Source organism: Lacerta agilis, chromosome 3 (assembly GCF_009819535.1).
Source record: "Lacerta agilis isolate rLacAgi1 chromosome 3, rLacAgi1.pri, whole genome shotgun sequence".
Classification (NCBI taxonomy): Eukaryota; Metazoa; Chordata; class Lepidosauria; order Squamata; family Lacertidae; genus Lacerta; species Lacerta agilis.
In genome coordinates, this window is record NC_046314.1 from 106,532,890 (window position 1) to 106,545,252 (window position 12,363).

Sequence of the window (12,363 nt, forward strand, 5' to 3'; positions counted from 1 at the left end):
GATCTTATTGAGTTTCTCAAACAGAAAATTTCATAAGCTTGGAACAAGGAACACTATAATGCAATTCTCCATGTAAGAAATTTAGAAAAGGACTGCCACCCATAGACTAAAATTAATATAACACAACGGATGTGCATTTATCATCAAAAGAATAGGCCAAACGCAGCATTTGCAGAGAGGCAAAAAATGGCCACAGTGGCCCTTGGGCTACTTACACACCATACATTTAAATCACATTGCTCCTGTCCAAGAAACTGTGGTTTGCTAAGGGTGTCGGGAATTGTAGCTCTGTAAAGGGTAAAGGGTAAGCTACAGTTCCCAGAATTCTTTCAGAAAAGTTCTGTGCTTTTTAAATGTTTGGTGTATACACAGCCTGGAAGATCACAGTGTCAGATAGAGTTTAATCAAGGAACATTGCCTTTTCAGAATGATATTGAATATGAGGGCTCCTTCTGCGGTAGTTTGTCCACCAATGGTCCCCACCCTGCACGCTGCTCTCACCTATGGCTCCTAGAAGCTTTAGTGGTTAAGAGTGGTAGACTCATAATCTGGGGAACTGGGTTCGCGTCTCTGCTCCTCCACTTGCAGCTGCTGGGTGACCTTGGGCTAGTCACACTTCTCTGAAGTCTCTCAGCCCCACTCACCTCACAGAGTGCTTGTTGTGGGGGAGGAAGGGAAAGGAGAATGTTAGCCGCTTTGAGACTCCTTTGGGTAATGAAAAGCGGGATATCAAATCCAAACTCTTCTTCTTCTTCTTCTTCTTCTTCTTCTTCTTCTTCTTCTTCTTCTTCTTCTTCTTCTTCTTTCGGCATGTGACATTGGCCACAATCCAGAGAATGACTTCAACTGGCCGGCTAAAACAGAAGAGGGTAGCCAATGGGCCTCCAACCCTCAGTGAGTTAGGGACTCCCTCTGCATGTGAAGACAGGCTCCGGCAGATTGTGCGAAGGAGACCAATAGTGGGTCCAACAGTCAAGAAGGCGGTTTCTGCACATCCTATAGGGACAGATGCAGCTCGTCAACCAGAGAAAGTAGCCCATATACGTGAAGGGAAACTCTGATCCTAAACTTACACTGCCTTTCAGGATATATTCAGGAGAAGAAAAAGGCTAAGGAGTAAACCCTAAGACGGTTGGATGGTGCATTGTATGTCTCCTTCTGACAACTCCTGCAGCCCAGCTGATGCCAAATGTATTGCTTGGTTTTATTTGGACCACATCAGCGAGGTTGAGAGAGGGAGGTCTTGTCATCTGGGCAACCCAGTACCTCCATGCACACTGCTTAGGCATGCGCCCCAGGGAGGTCACTTTGGTGCTGCTAATACTACAGTTTGACTTCAACCCAGAGATGCATTCCATTGTCTCTTGAGACAGACAAGTGCCAACTATTACGGTTACTGTTTCGGGTGTGGAGGGACAGTTAAGTTCTCAAAATAAGTTCTGACCCTGGCCAAAAAAAAAAATATTGGCCAAATTTCTCATGTGGAAGGGGAAATTCACACCTCTTCCTGGTGTTTACCTCAGATTTTTAGCTAAGGCAACAATGGCAATGCCGGTGAATACAGAGGTTCCTCCCCAGTGAAAATATCTGTGGGATTTCATGAGTGCTCCAATAAGAATCTTATCATAAGATTTGGGGAGAGTGAAGAAAGGGTCTGCAGGCTGATGAGATTTGCACATCCTTACGTGTGGGTGAGTTCACCAACCTGCTGAGTCTTTTCATATCAGCTGAAAGCCAAGTCATTTTTCCTAGTGAACAGCTGCAAGCCGTTGAAAATGAGGATGGTGGAAGAAGAAAGCTTATCATTTATTCCCTGCAAGCACAAACTCTGCCTCTCCTCTTGCAGTACTTTAGGAATATATAGAAGATCTGTGCTTGTGTGTGTGTGTGTTGGGGGTGTCTAAGCATGCTTTCCCATAGCTGTACTATTTTACATAGAATGCTCAATTTGAACATTATTCCCCGGTAGGTAAAATTAATGTGATCTCACGCAGGAGGAAAAAGGGAGGATGTTTCGGAAGCAGCATTTGAAAAGGTGCCCATTACTCCTTCGTACAGGAGACTTCTTGGGCAATCTGCAGAAGATAGTTTGGCGTGCATTGACATCAATTTGCATGCTACTAAATTCATGGAGCATGAAGCGATCAAGTGCTTAAAGAAAACATGATGCAACAGCAAAAGGAAACCACTAGTAAGAAGGCCTGGTGATGGTTCGAAAGCATGCCAGTGCAAGTAGATAAATAGGTACCACTGCGGCGGGAAGATAAACAGCATTTCTGTGCGCTCTGGCTTATGTCACAGTGTTCTGTTGTGCCAGAAGTGGTTTAGTCATACTGGCCACATCACCTGGAAAGCTGTCTGTGGACAAACACCGGCTCCCTCGGCCTGAAATCGAGATGAGCGCCACAACCCCCATTGTCGCCGTTGACCGGACTTAACCACCCACAGGTCCTTTACCTTTTACCTTTATGATGGTTCACCCAATCGTAATTGCCATGGGCTGTCTGTAAAGTGTATAGTCCATGTTAACCTCTTAAAGTCCTATCACAACCAGCTACAAGATTTATTGCAGCATGACCCTTGATAGGGAACGCTCTCTTTCACCCCATTGATAAATTGTCATTTGATTATCAATTTCAGTAAATTTTTGGCCTGATGTTCTTCAGATGTTGTTGGGACTCCAACTCCTATCAGCCCCAGCAGACATGGTCAATGGCGAAAGGTTGTGGGAATTGAAATCCAACCTCGGGGGGACGCACCTCTTTGTCCCTCTCTTCTGCACACGTTCACGCTTGTCAGCACCCTTCCTAAATTGTGGTGCCCAGAATTGGACACAGTATCCCAGGTGTGGTCAGACGAAGGCAGAACAGGAACAAAACAACAAGTCAAGAACTGGCTTTGCTGGGATGCTTTGCGGTGCTTCTGCTGTGCATAAACAGAACAAACAGTGCTGTTGATTTGAGGGCGATGATCAGCTATTAAATGTAATGTGAACTGAATATATAAGCAAGGGCTATAAATGAAATGGGGGTTATTAAACGAACGTTCCTTTTATGGATCTGCGCCTTTGTGTATGTCATCAAAGAAAGGCCAGTGGACTTCAGGTATACAGAATTCAATTCTAATTGTTCTATAAAAAGTGGGAGATGGACATTTTTAAAAGCTGGAGGAAATGAAGATGGAAGGAAGGAAGTCTTCTTGTGTTGGAACAACGGGGCAGCTTCAGGAGGCATCTGGGACTACATAAAATGAGTCTGAGAGTTGCAGACTGCAGGTTGTCCACCTGTGCCATAGGGAGAACTTGTCCCATCTTCTTACCCCCACCACATTCAGCCATTAGCTAAGGAGGAAGGGGTTGTTTAGAAGGTGTGCATTCATACAACAACAATTGAAAAACTGAAGCAGATGGACCCCATTCATTTCAATCTTCATTCATTATGAAACAAATGTTATTGGTAACTAATGGTTATGAATTGGGTTCGTTTCTCACCCCAATCATTTCCATCTGGCTGTTTTAGTTTTCAGGATGACCCGGATGTTGTGATCTGTCAGGGGGTGTGGATGCTACCATTTTTTTGTGCCTACCAGTATTTCCCCCAGAATTCCCTTTGTCCCAGAATGATCAAATAAAACAGCAGGTATTGAAATTGGCTCTGCTAACTATTGCCACCACCCTTAATACACACACAACACACACACGTTTAAGGAAGAAAAAGTGACAAACGAAAATTACGCAACAAAGCAAATGTGTTATTAACAAAGACACACCAGATCAAATGTGATTTTTTAAAAATCAGCAGTGAAACAGACAGGGTATTTAATAACAAAAATGGCCCCACCCCACCCCTTGCTACCCTTGTATCCCCCCCCCCGAGAAATCAGGCTGACAAATCCATGGCTCTCCAATTGATCGAGTGAGGCCAAGTAACCTAAATATATTTCTACTCCATCTCTAGCTCAGTGGCAGAGCACCTTCTTTGCACACAGAAGGTCCTTGGTTCACTTCCTGGCATCTCCAGGTTGGACAGGGAGTCTCTCCCACCTGAAACTCTGGAGAGCCAGCTGCCGGTCAGTGCAGGGAATGCTGAACTACATGGAGCGATGCTATAAGACAGTGGTTCTAAAAGGGTGTGGGGCACCTCGCTGGCGTGGCAGGAGAGGATGGCAAGTGTGGTGGAAAGACTCAAGGACAATCAATACAGGTGGCAGCCATTTTGCGTGCATCCAATTGACATGTGACCGCTGAGGCGTGGGTCTCTTTGGACTTGGAACAGGGCAGAACTGGGACAGAATGGGGGGGGACAGGGTGGAATGGCGCAGAGCAGGCTTATGCCGGAAATGGAACCCCCACCCAAAATGGTTGGCACCAGTATTATATTTTGGGAATCATTTATGTTCTTATGTAGCTGCACTGTTTTATCCTTTTCGGGTGTCCCATGATAATATTTTAAAGTACTTGTGTTCTGTGTTATAAATCAAGCCCTGCCAGGAGCTGTTACTTTTCATTTTCCAATGTTGTTGTTTAGTCGTTTAGTCATGTCCGACTCTTCGTGACCCCATGGACCAGAGCACGGCAGGCACTCCTGTCTTCCACTGTCTCCCGCAGTTTGGCCAAACTCATGCCAGTCGCTTCGAGAACACTGTCCAACCATCTCATCCTCTGTCGTCCCCTTCTCCTTGTGCCCTCCATCTTTCCCAACATCAGGGTCTTTCCCAGGGAGTCTTCTCTTCTCATGAGGTGGCCAAAGTACTGTAGCCTCAACTTCAGGATCTGTCCTTCCAGTGAGCACTCAGGGCTGATTTCCTTCAGAATGGATAGGTTTGATCTTCTTGCAGTCCATGGGACTCTCAAGAGTCTCCTCCAGCACCATAATTCAAAAGCACCAATTCTTCAGCGATCAGCCTTCTTTATGGTCCAGCTCTCACTTCCAATATATTTTCCAATTTATTTCCTATCAAAAAAAAAAAATTGGGGGGGGGAATGGTGTGGAGCAAGCAAATTTTGATGCTGAAAGTATTTATTTATTTAGTTATTTAGTTATCCATCCATCCATCCATACATACATACATACCCCGCCCATCTGGCTGGGTTTCCCCATCCACTCTGGGCGGCTTCCAACCAAAGATTAAAAATACATTAAAACATCAGTCATTAAAAACTTCCCTAAGTGTGGCCCGGGGTGTTTGTGTGTGGGGAGAACCACTGGTTTAAGGTCACTTCGTGTGATCCTATGTGCAGTTAAAAATGTCAAAGCACAGTCTTCCATGGTAGGATTTGTGGTGCCTCATCCAGGATTTGCATGAAGTGAAGGCAGGCTGCACAACGTGCCATGGCATGGGAGCAAAAAGAGTGGTTTATATGTGTAGCAAAAATCTGAGTAAAGAAGGGGTGGAGGGAACAGAGAGGGAAATTGTGAGTTTTAAACAACCAGAGAGGTTTTAGTATGGCATGAAGGTACTATGGGATATTTGAGGGCTCCTCATCCTTCATCTCTCTCACGTGAGGCAGCTAAGGAGTAGAAGAGGGAAAAGTCTGGTGATAGTTGGAAGGGAGAGACTCTGGAAGTAGCTGTTTTAAACAATGACAGAAGTTTGAGTAAAGCTAGGTTGGAGAAACACTGAAAGCGGGCGAGGGGGGGGGGTTTAAGCAGTGGCAGAGGTTTGAGCAGAGCTGAAGGTGTGTGACACTGAGGGGGGAGTGAAAATTTAAGGCAAGGTTTAAGTAGTCGAAACAAAATAAAAAATAAAACAATTCCTTCCAGTAGCACCTTAGAGACCAACTAAGTTTGTTCTTGGTATGAGCTTTCATGTGCATGCACACTTCTTCAGATACCAAACTTAGTTGGTCTCTAAGGTGCTAGTGGAAGGAAAAAAAAATATTTTTAATTTTGTTTCGACTATGGCAGACCAACACGGCTACCTGCCTGTAACAAGGTTTAAGTACAGAGAGAAGGGAGTTGGGAAAGTCCGGTCCCAGTCACCAGTCTGGCTGCCACATTCTGGATTAGTTGTAGTTTCTGAGTCACCTTCAAAGGTAGTCCCATGTAGAGCATGTTGCAGTAGTCCAAGCAGGAGATAACCAGGGCATGTACCACTCTGGTGAGAAAATAATAATAATAATAATAATAATAATAATAATAATAATAATGTATTTTTAGATTTTATTAACCAAAATACAAATAATGGAAAAAGAAAAAGAAACTTTGGAATGAAAACAAAATCTCTTGAACAACATTAAATTACTTGCCATTCTTACTAAACGTTTCTAATCGATGTAGTCAAAGTCTTCAGGAATACCAAATGTTTTGTCAATTTTGCTCTCTTCAAACGCAAACTTCCGTTTGGCCCAAGATTTTGTTGCAAAGATATTATCAGTCCATCTGTTGGCTGCTTCCTTAGCTACTTTATTTGCTTGACAGTGTCTTGGCGCCCAATTTTTGATTTCTCAATGGTTTCTTGTAAGCATTTTTTCTTTTTGCTATATTCTGAGAACTGATTCTGCAGTTCCTCCAGTTTACACTTTCTTGCATGAAGAGCTTTACTTGGAAAAGCCCAAAAATAATTTGAAGTCCCAATCCTGTCCGTGTCCACCATACTATCATCAACTAAGCTCTGTAAGACCTCCTTCACCGACATAGCAGTGATTCCTTTCTCTTTTGGAGTAATTTTCTCAATGTCTTTTAGTTGGAATACATCTTTTGTTTCAAAAAATATTTCCATCATCCGTGTTCTCTTCTCTTCAACACTCAGCCCCCTTTTCTTTGACATGTCTCTTCCTTCCCTCCTCGGATGGCGGGAATTTGAGTTTGAGGGGGAAGGGATGCTGACGCTGCTCCGCCCCCTCCCTCCCTGGTACGCTACCGCCACCTGGCGCCTTTAAGGAGGTAAAGGTAAAGGTAAAGGGGACCCCTGACCATCAGTTCCAGTCGTGTCCGACTCTGGGGTTGCGGCGCTCATCTCGCTCTATAGGCCGAGGGAGCCGGCGTTTGTCCGCAGACAGCTTCCGGGTCATGTGGCCAGCATGACAAAGCTGCTTCTGGCTAACCAGAGCAGCACACGGAAACGCCGTTTACCTTCTCGCTGGAGCGGTCCCTATTTATCTACTTGCACTTTTGACGTGCTTTCGAACTGCTAGGTGGGCAGGAGCTAGGACCGAACAACAGGAGCTCACTCCGTCGCAGGGATTCGAACCGCCGACCTTCTGATCGGCAAGCCCTAGACTCTGTGGTTTAACCCACAGCGCCACCTGGGTCCCTTTAAGGAGGTACTGCCATAATAATAATGATAATAATAATAATAATAATAATAATAATAATTTATTTGTACCCTGCCCATCTGTCTGGGTCTCCCCAGTGCGCATCTCAGCTGATGTACCAAATGGAGTTGGTAGACAGCCACCCTGGGCACAGAATTAACCTGCACCTTCATAGACAGCTGTGAGTACAAAATGACTACTGGCGTTTGGTTCTTGGAAAGTTGATCAAGAGGGAATGTGTCCCGTCAGCTTAAAAAGGTTGCCCACCCCTGCTTTAATAGTATTATAGCTCTATTGCTATTTTCTGCTAGTAGCATCCACTTACCCATTTCTGCAATGCGCTTTTTATTTCCTCCATACTGTCAAGCCAATGGTAACAAGAGTCAAAACAAATTAAGCATTGTTGGCTGGGTTAGCCTTTTGCCATTACATTGCTGCTTTCTGAATGCAGAAGAGGCTTTTTCGAAAAACCCTTGAGGATCCACCAAACGCATTATGCTTGCAAAAATAAATCTTCATTTTCCATAATAATTTGTAAACCATTCGCTGCTGTTTTGACAGGACTTTTTTTTTTTTTAGCCTTTACATCTGGAAGGGGAGCAATTTTTTTTGATGGTGTCTTCTGCATGCCAAAAAACCCAGGGGTTGTTTGGAGAGGGGAAAAAACCCCCCACACACAATAGAAATTAAACCATAGTGGAACCACAGAGATAAAACACTGACACAGTAATCATTTTCAGTGGCATGGGAATTGCTCAAATGCAGATCCCATCTTCGATGGAACACGCACTAAACTTGCAAATGAGCCGAACGTCGGGTTTTAAGAATTCAGGCGGGTTCCTGACATTAACATATGCTTATAGTAGAGTTCTGTTATCCATCTTATTATATCACAAGGGCCTGGGTTTTCAAAGCATGTCAAGCCAGAGATTCCGAGGATGTGCATCCCATACAGACTAATTTGGCCTTCATTTACAAAAAAAGGGGGGGGGGGAGCCTGGAACAACGGGAAATCCGGGAAGCCAAAGTGGCTAAACTACAATCCAGAATGCCATGATAACATGCCGCTCTTAGAATCGATGCTCCCAGATTCAGCAGACTAATGTCCGAGTAATGGCTACACTCTTTCCAAAACATAGCTCTGTGGCAGAGAAGCTGCTTTGCATGCAGAAGGTCCCAGGTTCAGTCCCAAGCATCACCGAGTGGGGTGGAAGGAAACCCTGCCTGAAACCACAGAGAGCCACTTCAAGAAACTGTAGGCAATACTGAGGTAGCCTAGATGGACCAATAGTCTGCCTTGGCATCTCTGCGTTCCTAGTGTTCCCTCCTATGTGCAGACAGTGGCCGCTGAGACCACATAACACCAGTCCTGAAAGACCTTCATTGGCTCCCAGTACGTTTCCGAGCGCAATTCAAAGTGTTGGTGCTGAACTTTAAAGCCCTAAACGGCCTCGGCCCAGTATACCTGAAGGAGCGTCTCCACCCCCATCGTTCAGTCCAGACACTGAGGTCCAGCTCCGAAAGCCTTCTCGCGGTTCCCTCTCTGCAAGAAGTGAAGTTACAGGGAACCAGGCAGAGGGCCTTCTCGGTAGTGGCGCCCGCCTTGTAGAACGGCCTCCCATCAGATGTCAAGGAAATAAACAACTATCTGACTTTTAGAAGACATCTGAAGGCAGCCCTGTTGAGGGAAGTTTTTAATGTTTGATATTTTATTGTGTTTCTAATATTCTGTTGGGAGCCGCCCAGAGTGCCTGGGGAAACCCAGCCAGATGGGCAAGGTATTACTACTACTACTACTACTACTACTACTACTACTACTATTACACCCAGGATTGGTTGGTTGGTTCCCTTTGCTGCCTAACTACTATAACAGATCACAATTTTCAGTCTGAGGGCCACAGATTGAGCAATGAATGCATTGCTTACGTTATGTAGTAAGCTGCATTCTAACTACATGGAAGGAAATGTGGCACTGGGGTGGGGGGCAGCTGAACAAAGCAGAGAAGCCCTGGGCAAAAGAAGAGCCCTGGGCATTAGTAGGGTTTAAGGACACATCCCACCCTTGCTAAACCACTAAAAGAGTGTCAGGGACTGGGCAGAGGAGGAATGGCGGAGACCGCCTCCCTATCCTGACCCTTCCAGGCAGGGGGAAGAGGAAGACAGTATATATTTACAACAGGGGTTTGTGGGAAGTCACGGCTCAGAGGCAGATGAGGGGAAAGCTGGGGAATCATGGGAGAGCCAGAGCAACACCTACCTGACACATTGTCATTAGAAAGCATCCCAGACCCTCCATCTCCCAGGACCTGGCAAGCCTTAAAAGTAGGAGAGCAAAGAGCTCAAAGACAGAGGGCACATAGCAGCACCCATAGAGGAGAGGAAGAAGTGGGAGAGGCGGTGGATGGAGATTCACTCGGGACAACACCATTATCCAAGAGGCTGGGTTCTATAGCCTCTCTCTGTAATATTGAAATTAAAAGAGACGGTACGAAACTTTTCATTGTCTTTATACTTTCCTGGGCAACCAATTGTTGTGGACAATACTGATCTAGATGGACCGATGGCTTGACTCAGTGTAAGGCATCTTCCCATGTTCCACCAGGAGAAGGAGATGTTGGTGACAGCAGAGGTGGCCACTCTCAAAAGTCTCGAACTTTTTTGAGGAGGGAGGTATCTGTAGATAGGGCTTGGGGTGACTCCTGCCCACCAGGGAGGGCTTGGAGAGACCAAGGGTCAGACTCCATATAAGGCAGCCCCTGTGCTGCTAATGAGCAAACATTCAGTCCTTAGGTAGCTGGCAGAGTAGAGGATGAAACAGAGGAGGGACTGGCACATACCACCTCCCCAAGACTCCCCATGTCTGCCTCTGCTTAGAACAGTTTGATTTCCACAGTACGTTTAGCAAATGCCGAGTTGTAATTGAATATAAGCGAAACTGCATATTATGCAAATACGTTCATTATGATTCATCGTGTTACAATGGAGAGTAAATGAATTGATTATTATATGACACTTAAAAATAAATAGGACTATACTCTCCTAACTCCTCAACTGAAGGATTTGCTTCCAACGATGCACATTTTGTTACTATGCCTGCCAGAAACAATAAAACTGAGGAAGGGGTGAATTACATAGGAGGGGCTCTTTGCCTTGCCAATGAGCTTGCAAATCAGGGTCTTCTCCAAAGGCCAACTGTGAGATGCATCCGGTGTAACCTGTTCTGTTAATGTAAGGATTTCTGCTTGTGCAGTGGAAGTCCCCCTCTTTCCACTTCCTGTGTGTCCCCTAAATCTGTTCTGGGGATTCACCCAACTCTCTGTGCAGGGGTGCGTTTTTACTCACCCCCCCCCCCTTTAGTTATTTCTGACGAGAGGGGGGAGATCACATACAGCATCTCATGCAATACTCTCCAGAAGCCACTGTGAGCAGCCCAAGAGAGGAGACCAGCAGTGGCAGCCATGGAGAGGCAACGGGATGTTCCTTGGGTTCTCTCACTGCTGCCACTGCATCCTCACCCCCAAGCTTGAGAGGGGTGGCACCGGCAAGTGAAATAGGGACATTCCGGGATCAAATCAGAAGCCAGGATGCAGGGCCAGATTTAGGTTTGATGAGGCCCTAAGCTACTGAAGGCAATGGGGCCCTTTATATGTCCAGCTGTCCTTTGTCACTGCTTTTTGTGTTGAATATATGCTATATGGTAATTTATGGACCTAATAGGTATCTAAAGCTATTTGCACATGCAGAATGTAGGCACCCTATATATAGAAACGAGCAAACCAGTGATAATTTAGGGAGCAGGCTAGCAGGCGGGGCCCATGACTTACACCATAGGAGCCTACACAACACAAAACACTGTTACTGTATGTAGGTTTTATTTTTCATCTTATATTTTGGAAATGTACATCCAGGTTTTTTTCCCTTTAATTTTTTCTGGGCCCCCCAAGAGAGTGGGGCCCTAAGCTATAGCTTGTTTAGCTTATACCGTATTTTACGCTCCATAAGACGCACTTTTTCCCTCCTAGAATGGAAGGGGAAATCGCTGTGCGTCTTATGGAGCGAAGGCTTCGCTCCCACTGCTTCCCCCCATCCCCCGTCGCGTTCGGCGGAAGGTGGGGGGAGGCAGCAGCGATGTTGCTGGATCATGCCAGCACCTCCGTTCACCGAAAGAAGCTTCTTTCGGCGAGCAGAGCTGCTAGCACGATCCAGCAACATCTCCGCTGCTTCCCCCGACCTCCCGCCGAACGCGACGGGGGATGGGGGGAGGCGGCGGGAAGCGAAGGGGATGTTGGTGGATCGTGCCAGCAGCTCCGTGAATGGAGCTGCTAGCACGATCCACCAACACCTCCGCCGCCTCCCCCCACGTCCCGCCGAACGCGACGGGGGATGGGGGGAGGCGGCGGGGAGCAAAGGGGATGTTGGTGGATCGTGCTAGCAGCTCCATTCATCCGCATGGGATGGTGGAGGAAACAGCGGGGATGCTGCTGCTTTCTCCACCACCCTGGCCCCGATGCCAAAAGCAGGCTTATCCCCTGTTGCTTTAAAGGGACATGGGGAGGAGGGAAGAAACCTTCTCCCCTCGTCCCCATGTCCCTTTAAGGAAGCGGGGATGAGCCGCTGTGAAGGGAGAAGGGGCTTCCCCTCCAGCACTCCCCTCCGTGTTTTTTAGAGGAGGAAAACCAGGAAAATATTTTTTTCCTGGTTTTTCCCCTTTAAAAAACAAGTGCGTCTTGTGGTCCGGAGCGCCTTATGAACCGAAAAATATGGTACATAAATCTGGCAATGCCAGGATAGCTTTCATATTTCCAGGACTGTCCTTGGAAAATAGGGACACTTGGAGGGTATGACACCTATCAGACAGATTACATATCTCTGAATTTTGTGGTGCAGTTTCAGACGTAAATATTGTACATTAAAAATATGCATTTTACTTCTTTTTTTAAAAAAAATGCATACAGTATGCATATTTTACAGGGAAGCGTTCTGAAAAGCATTGGGAGCCTTATTTTACAGAGGAAGTGTCAACAAAATGCAGACAGTTCGATTTACATATGGGTTTTTCATCTGTAAAAAAAATAATGAGATGGGATAGACATGTAATTCCCTACCGC

General features: G+C 45.9%; 1 protein-coding gene across 1 annotated transcript; it reads right to left on the minus strand.

Annotated features, from left to right (window-relative positions):
• Positions 1 to 6,239: 6,239 nt before the first annotated feature.
• On the minus strand, positions 6,240 to 6,878 carry LOC117044732 (meiotic nuclear division protein 1 homolog). The gene is given in 2 exon segments (XM_033145527.1): positions 6,240 to 6,417; positions 6,420 to 6,878. Coding segments are annotated over 2 exon segments (501 nt in total). The 5' UTR covers positions 6,769 to 6,878; the 3' UTR covers positions 6,240 to 6,265.
• Positions 6,879 to 12,363: the final 5,485 nt, after the last annotated feature.